Genomic DNA, 16,419 nt, shown 5'->3' with positions numbered 1-16,419 from the left:
ACAGGCTCTCACCTCTTTAAAGTGCTACATGAAACAATATTGTCATGTATCCAGAGCCTACTCCCACATGTTACTGGTAGTGTTGAGTCCAAGCTCTGACTCTTCCCATTAGCCTTCCACAACAAGCTGCTTATTAAAAGCTTCTTTCAGATTTTGTAGGGGAACACCTAGGAACATTTCAAGAATTACTCTAAACTGGAGCTGAGGGAGTAGAATGGAAGATGGGAAGAATCATTCAATGTTTTCAACGGAAAGTACAATTTCCTACCCAAACAGCATGTGCTCTCCCCATCCAGCTCCCTGCCTTTTCCCGGCTGTGCAGGAATTCATCTAGATTTAGCTAGCCAAAGCCCTGACATCACTGAAATCACAGGATGCTCTGGACAAAACAAAGTGAGAGGGTCATGAACTATTGGTACCAATGGCAGCACAATGAATATCCCTCAAAGTGAGGGTATGTAGAGATAGATGTCTGTTGGGTCAGGTTTACCTCCAGCTAATGAAGTCAAAAAATGAAGAGGTATCAATCAAATCTAACAATAATTAATTCTTGGAGTATCTTCCCTCTTGAATGGAAGAAGTCTTTTCAGAAAGGGAAAAAAAGTATCTTTGAGCTAGCAAACATCAGTCTGAATAAAAGATACTTTGGTAAATGCATAAGCCATTTCAAACAGGTCAATCATCTGTTCACCCCTATTTTTGGATAAGGCTGTGGGGGACACTGCTTCATGAGCATTTATCACATCCCCACCCCCCAAAACAAGCAAGCTCCTAATCAGCAAATAGAAATGTGTTTTTTATATTGGAACTTACCACTAACATAGGTAAGGAAATAATGTCTGTTGCACATGTTACTCCAGGGATAGTCTAAAAATACAGACAAATTATAAGAACATAAATAATTTAGCATAAAACATGGGCCTGTTTGGGTATCCAAGTGAATCTCCATTACCCATTTCCTTTGTGAAACTAGCTAGCTAGCCAAAACTGTACATTCAGTTTTGCCAAAAAAAAAAAAAAAAAAAAAAAAGTGGAAGATGTTTTCCTCATCCATCTCATTTAAAAAAAAGACAATATATTACAACAGTGTCAGATCAGAGAAATTAAAATAAGCTATCTACTCTAACTATAGACTCGTGCCTAAATTTTTTTTACTTCTGCAGACTTACTCACAAATCTTAACTCTACTGATACTGTTTGTCTTGGAAATAACTTCATGGGTTTGCCGGTTAAATATATTCTGTATTCGTTATAAACCTCATACAATAAGCAATAAACTAATACCTCACTACGAAAGCAAAGATTTAATCATCCATTCCATTAAAGTAGCTGTTCTTGTTTTATAAATGCTTTTATTGTTGACAAAAAAAAGGAATCATGGAAAACACCACTAAGATTAAGACTTGACAAAATAAAACGGGCATAACGCACAGACGTGGATTCAGAGCAAGTCTATGAAAAGGTAAGCATACGATCTATATATCAAGAGAGAATAAAACCTCATTAGAGCTAGACTCCCTCCAGCTATTAATTCAAGTACCAGATGTTATCTTACCCCAATCCAGTCAAGCAGTGAAGTGTAGGGCAAAATTTTATCCAGGTTTTGAGTTTCTGGACACATTCTGCAGTACAGGGAGGCTGAATGCAATGTAAAAAGTTTGTAAGGGCAAGATGGTATAAACTATTAGTTAACAAGAGTAAGATTCACAGTCAGTTCTCTATCTAAGATTTTTTTTACGGATAAAATCCTGCTGCTGTCTCCGAAACACCTTCCCTCATGGTGGAACTGGTCCCATTCTGTGCACAAAAGGAGGAAGAGAAGCCCAGATGGCTGCAGGGCCAGGTCAGCTGCTTGGCTACAGCTCAGCACTGCAGGGGTCCTTTGTACAAAGGCTCAGGGCACAGGACATGCACTGACTAGGCTGAGGAATCAGCTATTAGAAGAAAGTATCATGAGGCATTAAATCCTTACAAAAAAACGGTTTGGGCTAGCCTAGAGGAGATTTGTTCCTCTGCTCCAATCTCCACTACTTATATCCCAAATATCTGAGACAGAGGCGATGCAGAATTTGCCCTCCAGTGACCTAAAATAACAATAAATCCATTTGTGTCACTAAATAGAAGCATGCATTCGAAAAGTTTTATTGCCAATCTGATTTTGAGAGTACTGATTTAGATTTAGACTACTGATACTGTGTCTAACACCACAAAATGCAAGTCAGTTAACATAAATCATAACTAGTAAGTTTGGAAAGAAAAAAGCGCCAGTCTGTGACATTGTGGCTTTTCCTTGTCACAGCTTAAGGTATGCAGGAAAAGAAATACTTACCAATGATAAATTCTTGAATGGGATCAAAAGAATGACATGTTGACAGGTTCTCAGAAATCCACCAAATAATCTGTCAGAATGACAACAGGGGAATTCATCACATCTCTCTCTTTAAGCATGCATTGTAACAGACTATAGAACCTGTTTTCGGTAGTAACAGTTTGCATGAAGTAGTGATACAGAGACAGACGTTTTCAGGATAGCCTTGACCAATGAAGTGGTTTGGGCAGCCCAGCTGATGAGTCTCTGGCACTGCCAAAAGGTACATGTGAATCAGGACTTTCCTTCTTCAGCATTCTTCATGACCTGAACACCTTGCTTTGTATAAGACATTAGTCACTGCAAAAGAACTTAAAGGAGGTTCTCTTCCCACCTGCATTTCCAAGTCTTCTGTGTGTCGGAAGTACAACAGGGCACAATGTAGAGCTGCCAATCTTTCGCTGTCTCGTTTGCTGTTCTGTAGGAACTGTAGTAAGGCACTGTCACTGATGCTCACAGCATACATGCTTCCTACATGGCAATCCAAGACCGTTGACACAAGTGGGGATCGGATGGAGATGTTTTGCAACATGTCAATTCTTGCATCCTCACCTGAAGAACATTGGTTTGAAAATAAAAAGGACTAAGGACACAAAATTTGGCTGCTACTGGTATTTCTCTTAAGACTTTCAGGTCTCCAGGAGTAAGAAACAGCCTGCTTCTTGTACTAACTGCCCTGCTATTGGGCTGAAGAGGAGGAGGAATGGTGCTGGCTGGGTAAAGGAAGTAAATGAGTAGCTGAGTCCATACTCAGTTCTCTCCTTCCCTACTGCTGAAGCACAGGTGTACAGATTTGAGGCTCCAAATGCTGTCACAGGACAAATCAGAGCACACAGGATGGAATAGAGAAGGGCATAAGGCTAGTAATAGAGATTCCACACTATAAGTTTAGCACCTGACCATACTGGTAGGGTTCAGAACTGCTCACATGCAGAATCGGGATACAAACTTGTATCGGTCAATCTCTTACCATCAATCCAACAGCTAGAACAGGAAGGTTCTGCTCATTATATGTAATGATTACTTACTGAAGCATCAATCAAAACCACTTCATCTATTCTAGTACTAAAGTTCACCACACAATACTATACAGTAGTATTCCAGACCCTTTGCATCAGAGAAATCAGGCCCACCATACAACAGTGATGACTTCCACTCATTTCTAGTAATACTGCATTATGTATATACAACAGTTATTTAGCTTCCTGTGATGCTGCCCATGCACCAGTTCCCACTACTTACCTCTCCTTCACCCAATCAGAAGAACAGATTTCTGTTTTCAAACAAAGGACCACCACTTCCAAGAATAACTCACTTCCCATAAAGACACGTTTGTTGGAAAAGAAATAACGTGCCTCTTGGATGAGACTCTAAATCAAATTGCAACAGCCTGATCAGGTGAAGGAAACACAGATTTCCTCTCCCCACACCCTCCAAACACACACATTTAGAGCAACTCAATTGGAGGAAGGAAATGTAAAATCAAATTTACATCTCCATGTGAAATCTGAGAACAGTAGAGGACTGAGAAGCATGTGCAAAGATGAGGGAAGGGAAACTATGAAACCAAGGCAAAGAATTTCAAATTCAGTGAAAGGTCACCTTCCATTTCATAACAATCTAGAAGTATGTAATAGATGAAGTATGAAATGTCACTTCAGATTCTCTTTTTAAAATGGAAAGTGGCAAAAATGCCATTCTTGTTTTTTCAATCTCTCTCCTTCTTCAGAACACTGCAATAATGCAAACATTGAGAAACACAACTTTCACGTAAAGATATTTGAACAAGTTTCCACTACAACAATAAAATTACTTCAAGCAGCAGTGTTACCATACCTGTCAGAAATAAACTATAGCACAGCAGGTCAGGATGCTGAATATTCAAGAGGTGCAGGAACTGGCCAGGCAAATAAGCAGCCACGTAATAGTCTATTTAAAGAAATAACAGTGGTCAATATAGCACTTGTTCACTTATTTGTTTTAAGAGGCTGTTTCACATGATTCTCATCTTGGCCCACTTCTCACTGATGCAATTGATTATATCTAGGAAATATAAAAGGAGTTAATTAAAGCTGCTGTTGTATTAACACAGGAAACACTAGCAATACATTTGGGTTTCCAGGGGAGGATTCAAGAGGCTTGAGACACTCAAGAACTCAGCGGCTGATCTCCGGAGCAGATTCTGAGGCAATTTCAGAGGAAGTTGCCTAATAGTGAGGTGCTACAGTATCAAATGACAAATATAGAAGAAAAAAAACCACAAACCATATGAAAACAAAACCCGAAGCACCAAAATAACACAACTACTTAAAGTCAAGAAAAAAAAAAAAACACTTTTCCTTCTAGAGAAGGGTTAGCTATTTTTCTCCCTACTAGGGACACAGAATGGCAGTCACACAGGGAAGTAACACAAGTAACCTACCAAGATTCATAAAAGCTACTTCCTTCAATTGATGAGATTCTGTTCTTTCTAGAGAAACTGTAAAAGTTTTGTTGTAACCTGGGGAAAAATAACAATACTTTTAAAAAAACCAAACAACACACACCATCTGTTAAAAGTCAAGTATGACTGTATAGCTAGAAACCAGCAGTGCCAATTCACCCAAGCAGGGATATTTTAGACTGTTTTACAGGCTTGTCTGCACAGACAGATTTACTTCACTCTAAACAGAATTGCTGCATACTTAGACCCGCACCCACACAATGTAGTTCTTTAGTATGCAGAAAGTGGCCACACACTGCACAGTCTGTGTTCATGTTTAAAGAAGCATTCCATCTCAGAGCAAGCTTGTGTAAAAACACCTCCCCCCCAAAAAAAAACCAAAACCCAAACCCAAATACAAATCCTTTATGTAGCTGTGCTTTGCTTTTTTGTGATCTTTCAACTGCTTTAAAGAATTTCCAGTTTGTTTATCTGCATGCCCTATTGCTGTAATTTAGTTCAGCTCTGTTTAAACATAGGCTAATTTCAGAACTGCTGTGTTTGCATGGGCTTTGCATCAGCACAGCTGTTGTTTTATTCTAGACTTACACCATACTTCTTCTGGCATTCAGTAAGAATGACATAGAGCCCTCAAACATCCGCAATCTCTGAGACTCAAAGCTGAGGATTAAAATAACTAAGGAGATAATGACTGGCCTCCGAATGTCCATGCTGCAATATCCTAATGGCTGAATGGTGTCATGATCAGGATGCTACTTAATACTGCATGAAAATTCAAGATAAGACAATATATCCACAGTTTACAGGACCACCAAGGAAACAAACAGATCATGAGCCATGCTTCAGCCACTCATCCAGGACTTTGATTCCTGACCTGAGCAGAGAAATATGCTTTATCTATGCTAAAAAAAAAAAAAAAAAAAGAAAAATGAGACCTCCAAAACCAACAGCAACACTACAGATGAAAAGGAATCTAAAACAGCTTTTCACACAAGATACTGACTGATGTTTGCTTGCAATGAGTCAGTACACTCATGATTACCACTCTGTTACCTGCTAACACAAACACATGCAAACTAATACCAGGACTGCAGAATACAACTGCAACATTGTGTCTTCTGTGTTTATGCTACATCAAGCAACTGCTTTAACAGGGGTGGGAAGCTTCCTTTTGAGTTTACAGATGCTGCAGCACAAACTGAATTCCTTTTATGTCTCCAAAACATGGCTTATAGACCTGATATAACACTGCTTCTGTGGGTCACTTCAGGACCAGTCTTAAAATCCTCTTGTACAACTGATGAATCTTGCATGAATCCATAAACAGCTCTGCACCAAACAACTCCATTTCACGAAGGTCATTTTAGATGCAACTGGTCAATGTCACCATATTAATCCTCAACTTCTTCTTGGTATAGATAGGGATGTACAAGGGCCATAGTCAGCTCCAAGCAACGCAACTACCCTTCAGCTACAGATCAAGTACATCTGGGGAAATGCACTGTACTGTCACACCCAGAATGGACTTTCCCAATTTGTTAATGCCTTCAAGAACACAAAAATGCAGTTCATTCAATCCCACAACATTCCAGCAGCAAAGAAACATGCTTCCACACACACGAAAGCAAACACTTGAACAGAGGTGTGTTGTCAATTTGAACATGGTTATTCCATCCTATGCAGTTTTACAAATTGAGGAATAATTCACCTCTCTCCTGCATGTATCAAATGAGAAAGGTCTTGCTAATGACGAGTTTTATTCTGATTAGAATAAAACAACATTCTTCATTCTTTTCAAGAAAAAAAAAAACAGGTGCTTGAGCACCACTTAAATAGCAACTGTTCTTACAGTCAGTGGGTGTTGCACCTGTTGCTGTGAAAATGACATGTTGAACTGGAACTCTTAACACACATTCAAGCTAAGAGCTGTTGGCTATTTCCCATACAAATGCCTTATGGCATAAGTACAACACACCTGCAAGCTCCCACAGATTTCACTGATGTTTGTGCTCAGCACGCCAGAAAGCCTGGGTAGAAATAAGGGACCAAATTAATAGCCACTCACAAGGCCGCTGGTTTGAAGCCACTCGTTCAGCATCAGGCAGGAAGTCTACAGCAGGGAAGTCAATTTTGCAGCTTAAGGCAGCTGCTGTCTTTAAACACCAGCCACAGTAGTTTATTGTTTGCAGACTTCAGTAGTTACTTGTTTTGCAAGGCATTCTGTGACTTTTTCACAGCAAAGTGACATTCTCCAAAACAAAGCATAACTTCACAGTTTAATCTTACCTTTATGTAAAAAATACACGGAGTACATTATTTCATCAGGAGTATCACAGGCTAGAGTACAACACACACACAAGCCTCCTAAAAAGACAAAAAAAAAAAAAAACCAAAAATGACTTGTGTACCTGAATACCTAGACATCCTTACACTGCACAAAACTAAAGCACGACTGTTTGAAATTATAAACTAAAATTAATCTCTCAGAAAAGGTATTTACCCAGTGAAACACAAATTAAGAGAAAACAGAGGAGGCAATACAGCACACAATGGAAACCTGGGTTCTGACATGGCAAGTTCTTCCCTTTAGAAGTACATTTTTAGCCTCTCACAGTAAAAAAAAGAAACTGATCAAGCCTTTCTCTCCACAGACTCCTCAATCTCTAGATAATTTCTGTTCAGGGACTGTCAAATATGCACAGAACATAGTAAAACACAGTTTGTTTGCTTTCTAAGTAATTTCATATTGGCAGCAGCATAACACACTACTAGAGCTTTCTCACACTAGAAATGATAGTCACTTCTCCCCTTTATAGCCCCAAGAGCCATTAATTCCTTTTTTAGGAGACAAGTCAGTCCTTAGCACAAACTTATTTCAGCCAAGGTACCTTGTGCAGGAAAGCTCCCTGTTCCCAGCCTAATTTTAAATCAGACTGATATTATTTTGACTCCACTGTATGACAGCCCTCCCTCCATTTCTTATAAAATTAATCCATCTACTCTGATGCTTTGGCATTCATGTTAGAAACAGCTTTCAAACCACATTATCCCCAATATAGTTGCAAAAAATGAGCCACAATTATGACCATTCACCTTTAACCTTTACTGAAAGTTTATCACTTAAAAAAAAAGAAAGAAAAAGGTAATACTAACACAGATACTGCTCTGTAAAAATATAAAGGTGTATATATACAAAGTATACAGAAAAAGACACAATATGGAAAAAGCACAAACACAAAAAAAGCACAGCTACCAAGGTATTATACTTGGTTAAATGCCTCATACTTCAGACCGCAAGGCTGTACCATAGCCACGATACAGATACAGCTGAGGCATTTCACACTTCTGGGGAAAGTAAATACTTTCTTCTGAGATGCAATTTTTTTCCCCCTGCTTATCCTTAGCTGATTGAATATTGTTTGATACAGTTTTGCTTGGATATTTGAGTCATTTAGACAATAGACAGGGCATTTTGCCAGAGCACTTGGCATCTTTCAGAACACGCATAATTTTTAAAGTAGCAGCATCAGGACACATAAGGAAGACTGGAACAGCTCCAGCAAACCACAATGCTGTTTTATTATCAACAGCTCCCAACACTGCAAATTTCTTTCTTGTATGCTGGAGGCTAGTGTATACACTGTTCTATAAATCGTGGAACATGCAAGTGAGTCTGTTCAGATTGACATGTCAGTGGGTAATATATGCAAGCTGATCACAAAAACAGTGGCTATGAGGGACCATTAATAGCATGTGCATCTTTCAACTCTAGGACACTGATCCCAATGTCAACAAACTGACCTATGAACAACAGAAAACACCAAATGGTGCTTCATTAATACAGACAGAAACAAGACAGACACAAATCAGCAATTACCCAAGCAATGTTACACCTGATACCATCTTGGCGATCACATTAGAGCAGCCAGAGACCGAGAACATAAAATAAGTTTCTTTCCTACCATTACCAGTGCTCTCTGCAAATTAAGAGCTGGGTTGTGCTGATGTAGGGAAAGCTTGTTATCCTATTGCATCTACATGGTAAGCGTTTCATGTGAAGGTAGAACCAGATCTTCCACACTATCCTTTTCAAAATAATTTGCAAACAGTAAGAGCTGTAGTTAAATGCCACAAGATTAGAAGACTCACATGAAGATATACTTGGATGAACCCTTATCTTTTCAGAAATAAAAGGGAAAAAAGACCTCAATGACAACAAAGTTTTTCTTAAAAAAAAAAGGAGGCATTTAAAAAGTAAGCTCTGCTCATACAGGGTAACTGCAAGTTACTAACATTCAACAGAATTAGGGAAACAATTACAACTCTGCCACTTGATAAGTAAACATCGTATCACTGAAAATTTTTTTGGTAAGAGTCACCTATGAAGACATGAAGTTTTCCCTAAGAAACCTGAAAACTTTAACTTAAAATTCCTCATTTCTATTCATGCAGAAGTGTAAGGTATAAGCCTGTACCAGTGTCTCCAAATGGCATCCATGTGTCACAATCCAAACACAACATTGCACCAGGGCATTTTGTCTAAACGTACTGGCTTAGGAGTGACTTGCCTCATCTAACTTCAGTCATCCAAACATCTCTCATTTAAACGCCTATAGAGCAAATGAAGAAATATGAATAGAAGCAACCATCCTCTTGAGATGCCTATTTCTCTCTATAAATATAGTCCAGATGCTTAACTTTTAGGCAGGTTAAGTTAGGTGACAGTAATCCAGGGTTTATATCATCTTACTGCCTGCACTTTTTTTAATACTGAGCAAATTTAATGAAAAGTACTTCTAAAGAGCTAAAAGAAAACATAAGAGCCCAATGTTGTTTAAATAACCACTTAATTCTGGACATACAAAGTTAATTTTGAGATTACAACTGCTTCATCTCAGCTAATCTAGAAGTACATAGTGGCTTTTATCTGCAGTCTGTGCTGAGTGTGAGGAACAGTGCTACTTTTCTGCTGCTGCGGAAGTTTGAGAAAGGAAGAGTGATCTCGTTCAGCCTTCAGGTTGGCAGTAGCCAATAACAGTTTTATGAAATGGGAAATTACATGGAATATTTAATTTTGAAGTTAAGGCAATTAATCTTTGCCATAGATGTCCGAATGGTACAAATAGGGATATTGGCAACAATACTTGCAGTGTGCTAGCAGTTCCACAGAAGGCATAGTCTGCACCTAAAACAGCTTGTAGTCCAGTTTTGTGTACCACCGCAAACAAGGGGCACAAAAGGGAACTTTAGTGTAATTATCCACATTGTTCTTTGACAGGTCAAAACCATTTGCTCCAAACTGTTACTCGAAATGGGTTGTGCAAAGTAGTCCTCCATTTCAAACAACATTCAATGAAAAGCCACATACGTTTAGTAATTGTCAAATTATGCATTTTACATTATGCACAATAAAAAGTGCATGTGAAAGGTTCCACACAGAATTTATATACTGTGTTGGCAGATGGAAAAGAACATTTTACTTCAAGGTAACCAAACAACAGTCTTGCTGGAGGAAGACTTGAGTTTCGTTGTAAAGTAAAAGAAGGTGCTTCAATCTGAATAAACCCTAGAGAAATATAGGTTTAAAAGGAAACACATATATACACAAATCAATAACATTTTCCATTATTGGACAGGCTATTTGTATAAGAAATAAGTCTGTCTTGCTAACAGAGAAAAAGTAGCCTCCTAATCTACATTTGGTAGAAATGCAGCTTGGCTTTCTCTTATTTCTAATTCATTCCCTTTAATCTCTGTAAGCATATTGTCTGCATCCAGAAGAAAAAAAAATAATCCATGTAAGGAACCTATATTTCACTTGATTTGCATTAATGGTCACTTCAATGCAACTGGCAAATACCTCAGCAATTTGCCTGTGTGTATACAGCACACCTTAAGTGAGATGTAAAGCCACTTCTGCAACATGTCACATCCCTATACAACTCTTTAGACTATTCAAAGGTTAATCAGATACCATCTCTGCTTGGCAGTATGGCCTAATTTAGAAGCTGAGAATGCAGGCATCTGTGATGAACAGATGCCTCTTGAGACCAGTATTTAATTTAAAAAAAAAAAAAAAAAAAGCTTATGGTATGCATTAGGATGCAGGGAGACTCCTAAATCCTCAAGGTTTAAGAAACATTTTAGGTTTAGGTTTAAGGAATCATATATATACTAAACTAAGTATCACATACTTGGACATTCTAGGTATCACATGCTAACAGCAACATGAAGCTCTTCAAATCTTAGCACATACTCCATTTACACATGCTCACTCTGTAACACAAGTTATATACTATGTTGGATACCCAGACAACAGAACTAGCCAAAACTTTCCTTGAATTTACCTTCTAACATTTTTGGTCAGCTTTAACATTAAATTGCTCAAATATATTACACAACCATGCTTTGGTACCACCTGCATTCTGAAACCAGCAGAAGATGCTAGTGTGCTTAGACTGAGACATTTCGCCAATTGAGTGCATGATATCAGTTCTCTGAAGTTGGGCTACCAGAAAATTTGTGTGACTTTTATTGTTGATGTACATATAATAAAAACCCTAGGTACTCTTCAGCTCAACTTCAAATGCAGCTTTCATAGAGTAAAACAACTTAATGAGAAAAATAGTGCACAGTTGCCCTTTCCCTCTCTGCACAGTTACCTGTCAAGTACACACCAAAGGAATAAAAGTCTCACACTCACACAAAAAGTACAAATATATACATAACATCTTACAAAGAAATTTAGTAATCAGTTGTGATTACAATGTATCATAATTACTAGTGGAGATCATTTTGACAATACTTGCATTTATCCATTACCTGCTTTACTTGTAAAAACCTGAAGATTCAAAGATTTAGATGCAACATCTTGGTCTTGACAGTAATCGCATCCAAAATTTACAAGTCTATAAGCACATAAAGAACACTAAATAAATCACTTCTTCATCCACAGAGATTCATCACAACATAAAGATCACAACAGTCACTATGTAATCAAAACACAGAAATTATAATCAAACGTTCTCTAATGCAAGTTAAATCAGGCTTCAACCAATCTGCTCCACGGTAGTCAGAAATCAGAATCCCAAGACTGCACACCTATCAGAAGCCAACAATTCTGATTACACTTGCAACCTTCATATTCACTTACTGCAGCATTGTCCAACGATTCATATACTTTGAAGTGAGAGCAAGTTCAAACATTTATCATACCTGAGAACTCAAAGGCTTTGCAGCCTAACTACCATTCTTCTGTCTGTAAAGCTACATTTTAATCTGCAATTAGGCACACTAATTTCAGCAGAAATATTCAAAAAGAAAAGCACAAAATCACGTTCACATGGAACTTGTTAAACCATGACATTCTTTTTCAATCTTGTGCTGCACCTGTGCTTTAATGGTTTTACATATTGTCCTGGTTTCAGCTGGGATGGAGTTAACTTTCTTCTTGGTAGCTCGGGCAGTGCTGTGTTTTGGCTCTGATGTGAGAACAATGTTGATAACCCACTGGTGTCTTTAGTTGTTGCTGGGTGATGTTTGTACTAAATCAGGGATTTTTCGGTTCCTTAGTCCCAGCCAGCCAGAGGGCTGGAGGGGCACAGGAGGCTGGGAGGGGACGCGGCCAGGACGGGTGGCCTGGGCTGGCCAAGGAGGTATTCCATGCCAGGTGACGTTATGCCGAGTATATAAACTGGGGGAAGAAGAAGGAAGGGGGGAAATTTGGCATTATGGCATCTGTCTTCCCGAGTAACCATTAGGCATGACGGAGCCTGGCTTCCCTGGGGATGGCCAAACACCTGCCTGCCCATGGGCAGTGGTGAATGAATTCCTCGCTTTGCTTGCGTGCACAGCTTTTGCTTTACCCTTTTTCTCCACCTTTCCATTCTAATAATTATTATTATTATTGTTATTATTGTTGTTCTTATCTCATTATTCTGTTTAAATTAAGTTGTTCTTATCTCAACTCTCAAGTTTTACATTCCTTTCTGATTCTCCTCCCCATCCCTCCGGGTTGGGGGGAGTGAGCAAGTGGCTGCATGGTGCTTGGCTGCAGGCTGGGGTTAAACCACGACACCTATCTTTATAATCTACAAGTTCTATTTTTGCCATGCAGAACATGCAACAGAAGATTGTAGTCAGGCTGCTTTGCATTTTTTTGTTGGTTTGGGGTTTTGTTTGTTTGTTTCTGGTTGGTTTGGTTTTTTCCAAAAAGGATTTTGATCCTGTAGGGATTTTTCTCCCAGATCTTCTGCAATAATTTTGAAAAAAATTATTATAGCATTGAAGCTCTCATGAGACTAGGATTTTTTCAGTACTAACTGCAAGAGGGTAACATGGCTTGGGGCAATCTGCATGTGCAGTAGCACCACACCGAGCCTTCCGTATAGTGCAGAAACATTCTGAGCCACAGTTTGGGCAGGACAGAACTCGACTACCTTGAGTTATTGATATCAGATCTAGTAGCTTTGGCCTCCCTTTTTATTCACAAAGAGAAACAGTCCCTTTTGTAAATTCAACTGAAGATAGATGAGGATGAAATGAATTGTGACAGTCAGACCATCCTGACTAGTTTTTCCTCAGTCAAAAGGGAGCCTTAAGGAGACAAGCTCAGATGCGCAGAAGACACAGAAGAATCAGACAAATCTTAGCCTTTGGAAGCACAGGGTGCCTAGAAATAGTGTTTTGGAAGAGAACAGAGTCTTATAGGCTATAAAAAGGAGCTACTGGTCTGGTTAACTGCCCAATAAAACAGGTAACAGCAATCAAAAAAAGAGAGCTTCCCTTGATAGGAATTTTGACATCACCACTACAACACGTGCAAGATTAAAACAAATTAATTTAAATAGGTACAGAACACTCAGAGGGTTTAACCTATAGCTAGCTCTTCAGACAATTTTTTAAAATGGCACCAAAAAGCAGTCAAGGATTAAGTTACATTTTACAGTTAGCCATGATGAAAATGAGAGCAACTGGAGGTTTGGACACAGTGTTCATATTATTCTTATGTTCCAGTACCATGCAGGCAACTGCAAACAAAGATACTGTGGTATGGACAAATTTTACTTAAGTTTGTAAAACATGACTCTATATATTAAAAGGAAAGCAATACAAAACATAAAAAACCCAACTTACTTAAATTGTGTATCATTTACAGGAATATCCAAGTGTGATTCCAGCTGTTAATCAAAAATGAAAACAAACCTGTTATTTAGTGAGGTCAGTATACTATGATTAATATTTCAGACAAGGACAAGTAAAATGTGTTGAACTCACATTTCACCAAATTCAACATTTTAACAAAGTTCATTTATCCTCCTCTAATCCTTACAGTCACCTCAAAACCCATAAAATAGATTATTTAAAAAAAATAATAAAATAAAAGAAGTTGTGAGATATTTAACCTCCTGCATTAGAATAAATTTCAGCCACCGGGACAGAAGTCTAGTAACAGTTACATGTTCAACAGTTGTAATTTTTATGTTCCGTTCTCTGTATTTTTGTCACAACAGATTTTCCTGCCTCACTTAAAATCAACACAAAATTAGTACATGGTTTCTTTGTCCAGTGCATTTGATAACCCTGCTTTCAGTACTTGAGTATAAGATCAGTATAATGTCATGAATGTCACTTACTTCTAGGTAATCTAGTGACAAGCTGTGCAATTCCACTGAAGTTACCTTACTGTGGCACAATCTGAATCTGACTGAATATAATCTTGAAAAAGAATATAATTATAATAATAATAAAAAACCAACAAAAAAACCAAAAAGAATATGGAAATACAAAACCCAGTTTTCCTCTGCAGAAGTTCCAAAAATAAAAGACACTGAAACAGATCTCTGTATCAGTGCCTAGAAGACACAATTACATCCCACCCAAAAACATAGTATAATAAAATAGTCATGACTTACTATTGAGTTAAAATTTTCATCGGGATAAAACTGGACACATTTTAAAGTACTCTTTGATTCCTGGAATTAAGAGGATTTTTTTTAACTGATAAAATAGAAAGCATATTATATAGGTTGAAAAGTGACTGGATACTCCACACCATCCTCCACACTCACCCCCCCTTTGCTAACAGATATGCAAAAGTTAGGGGACAAAAGACAACTCTAAAAACCACATATAACTCCCCCACAATAGCACTATGACATGCTTCCTTCCTGTCCCAGATCATTATCTGCCCATCATCTGTAATTTTGTGGGCCCTCTCTTAAAGCAGAGCATTATTACACGGCACACACAGACACATTCTATAAAGTGAAAAAAAAAAGTTTTCCCTAACTACCTATACGGCAAAAGGAACCGTATCTTATTTTGGTCAGTTCAAAAAGGGTATTTCCGAAACAAAAATAGGAATATGTTTCTCCATCACAGTCCATTTACTCTTATTTCCTAACACTTGGATTTTTTTCTGGTGGCTAAGTTAATAAAAGTCAATTTTCATTTACTTAGAACACATCAAGTGCAAATAGACCCTCAGACAAAAAAATAATACAAATCCAAAGAGTTTCAGCATTTCTAGCCAAGAACCTATTTGGTGACTCAGTAAGCCTGTGTACAAAATACTTTCTAGATGCGAATTCTCTAGAACAGAGGCATTATACACAAGACAGTTTTTAGTAGATTTAGATGTTTTTGAATAAAAGACCTTTTTAAAGTCAAAACAACTGACAAACCCACCATTTCTTCTAGAAAGCACTAAGACCACTAGTCTTCTTGTGATCTACAATGCACAAACAGCAGTTAAGGCAAGTCTGGCTTTAGGTTATTTGAGGCAGGAACAGGACAGACTGCTACAACGAAAAACAAACTCACACTATTATTACCCCACACACTCTACTGTCATGAGACAGGCAGGAACAAAACTACTAGAATGACTTTCATCTCACCTTTGGAACAATGTAGAAGAGCCTTTGTTCCATCATATCCCATTGTGCCCAAATGAGATCATCTGCAACTCTGGCTCTTGGAAGCTGACCTGAGTTTTGAATCACCTAAAGGGAAAGTGAGAACATCAGAAGTTGTCGTATAAGGTTCTGTAACAATTACACACAGTCTGTGCTTTACAAAGAAAAGTGATGACAGAAGCGGCACAAATACTAAGGTGTTTGGAGGGAATATGCTACTTCTTAGCTGCACAAAGTCCACCTTTGTTGTGTGCAAGGTACTCGGTTTAAAGAGATCAGAAGCACAGTCTTCAGGGTTCACATGCTACCAAAGCATTTTCTTTGAGATTCCTTTCTTGCAAGAAATTCACCACTTGGGCTGCTCAAAGTGAACAAAGAAAACCAGACAGCACTCTTGGTTATAGAGAAGAGGAGAGGAGTGAAATATCACAGCCCATTCAGAACCAGCTACATTAACTATTGAAGGAAGACACATCAGCTCCAAAAGGGATTTCTGTGCAAAGTCACAGCCACATGATAGAGGGTACTGGCAGCAGGGAAAGGCCTAGAATTATGGAAAACTACTAGGATTGTATAAATGCACTCTTGAAAGATGTAGGGAGATTTCATGTCAAACAAAACAAATCCTAGAAGGACATCAGATTAACCTGTTTTTTTGGATTACACTCTTAAGTCTTTACTCCACAAATGCA

At 38.3% G+C, this 16,419-nt stretch overlaps 1 protein-coding gene across 3 annotated transcripts in view; it reads right to left on the bottom strand.

Moving 5' to 3' along the window:
- The window catches only part of GSAP (gamma-secretase activating protein), a 49,914-nt gene that overhangs the window by 21,045 nt on the left and 12,450 nt on the right, over nucleotides 1-16,419 (bottom strand). For all 3 annotated transcript variants that reach the window (XM_080391916.1, XM_080391917.1, XM_080391918.1), the window contains exons 9-19: nucleotides 15,710-15,814; nucleotides 14,726-14,785; nucleotides 13,947-13,990; nucleotides 11,634-11,719; nucleotides 7,098-7,175; nucleotides 4,791-4,868; nucleotides 4,205-4,297; nucleotides 2,703-2,920; nucleotides 2,330-2,399; nucleotides 1,556-1,638; nucleotides 814-867 (exon numbers count right to left, since the gene is read on the bottom strand). In XM_080391916.1, coding sequence (XP_080248042.1) covers nucleotides 814-867; nucleotides 1,556-1,638; nucleotides 2,330-2,399; nucleotides 2,703-2,920; nucleotides 4,205-4,297; nucleotides 4,791-4,868; nucleotides 7,098-7,175; nucleotides 11,634-11,719; nucleotides 13,947-13,990; nucleotides 14,726-14,785; nucleotides 15,710-15,814 — 969 coding nt within the window. The remainder of the gene's footprint in view (nucleotides 1-813; nucleotides 868-1,555; nucleotides 1,639-2,329; nucleotides 2,400-2,702; nucleotides 2,921-4,204; nucleotides 4,298-4,790; nucleotides 4,869-7,097; nucleotides 7,176-11,633; nucleotides 11,720-13,946; nucleotides 13,991-14,725; nucleotides 14,786-15,709; nucleotides 15,815-16,419) is intronic.

Source organism: Falco punctatus (assembly GCF_963210335.1).
Source record: "Falco punctatus genome assembly, chromosome: 6".
NCBI lineage: Eukaryota > Metazoa > Chordata > Aves > Falconiformes > Falconidae > Falco > Falco punctatus.
This window is presented reverse-complemented; position numbering and strand designations above follow the sequence as displayed.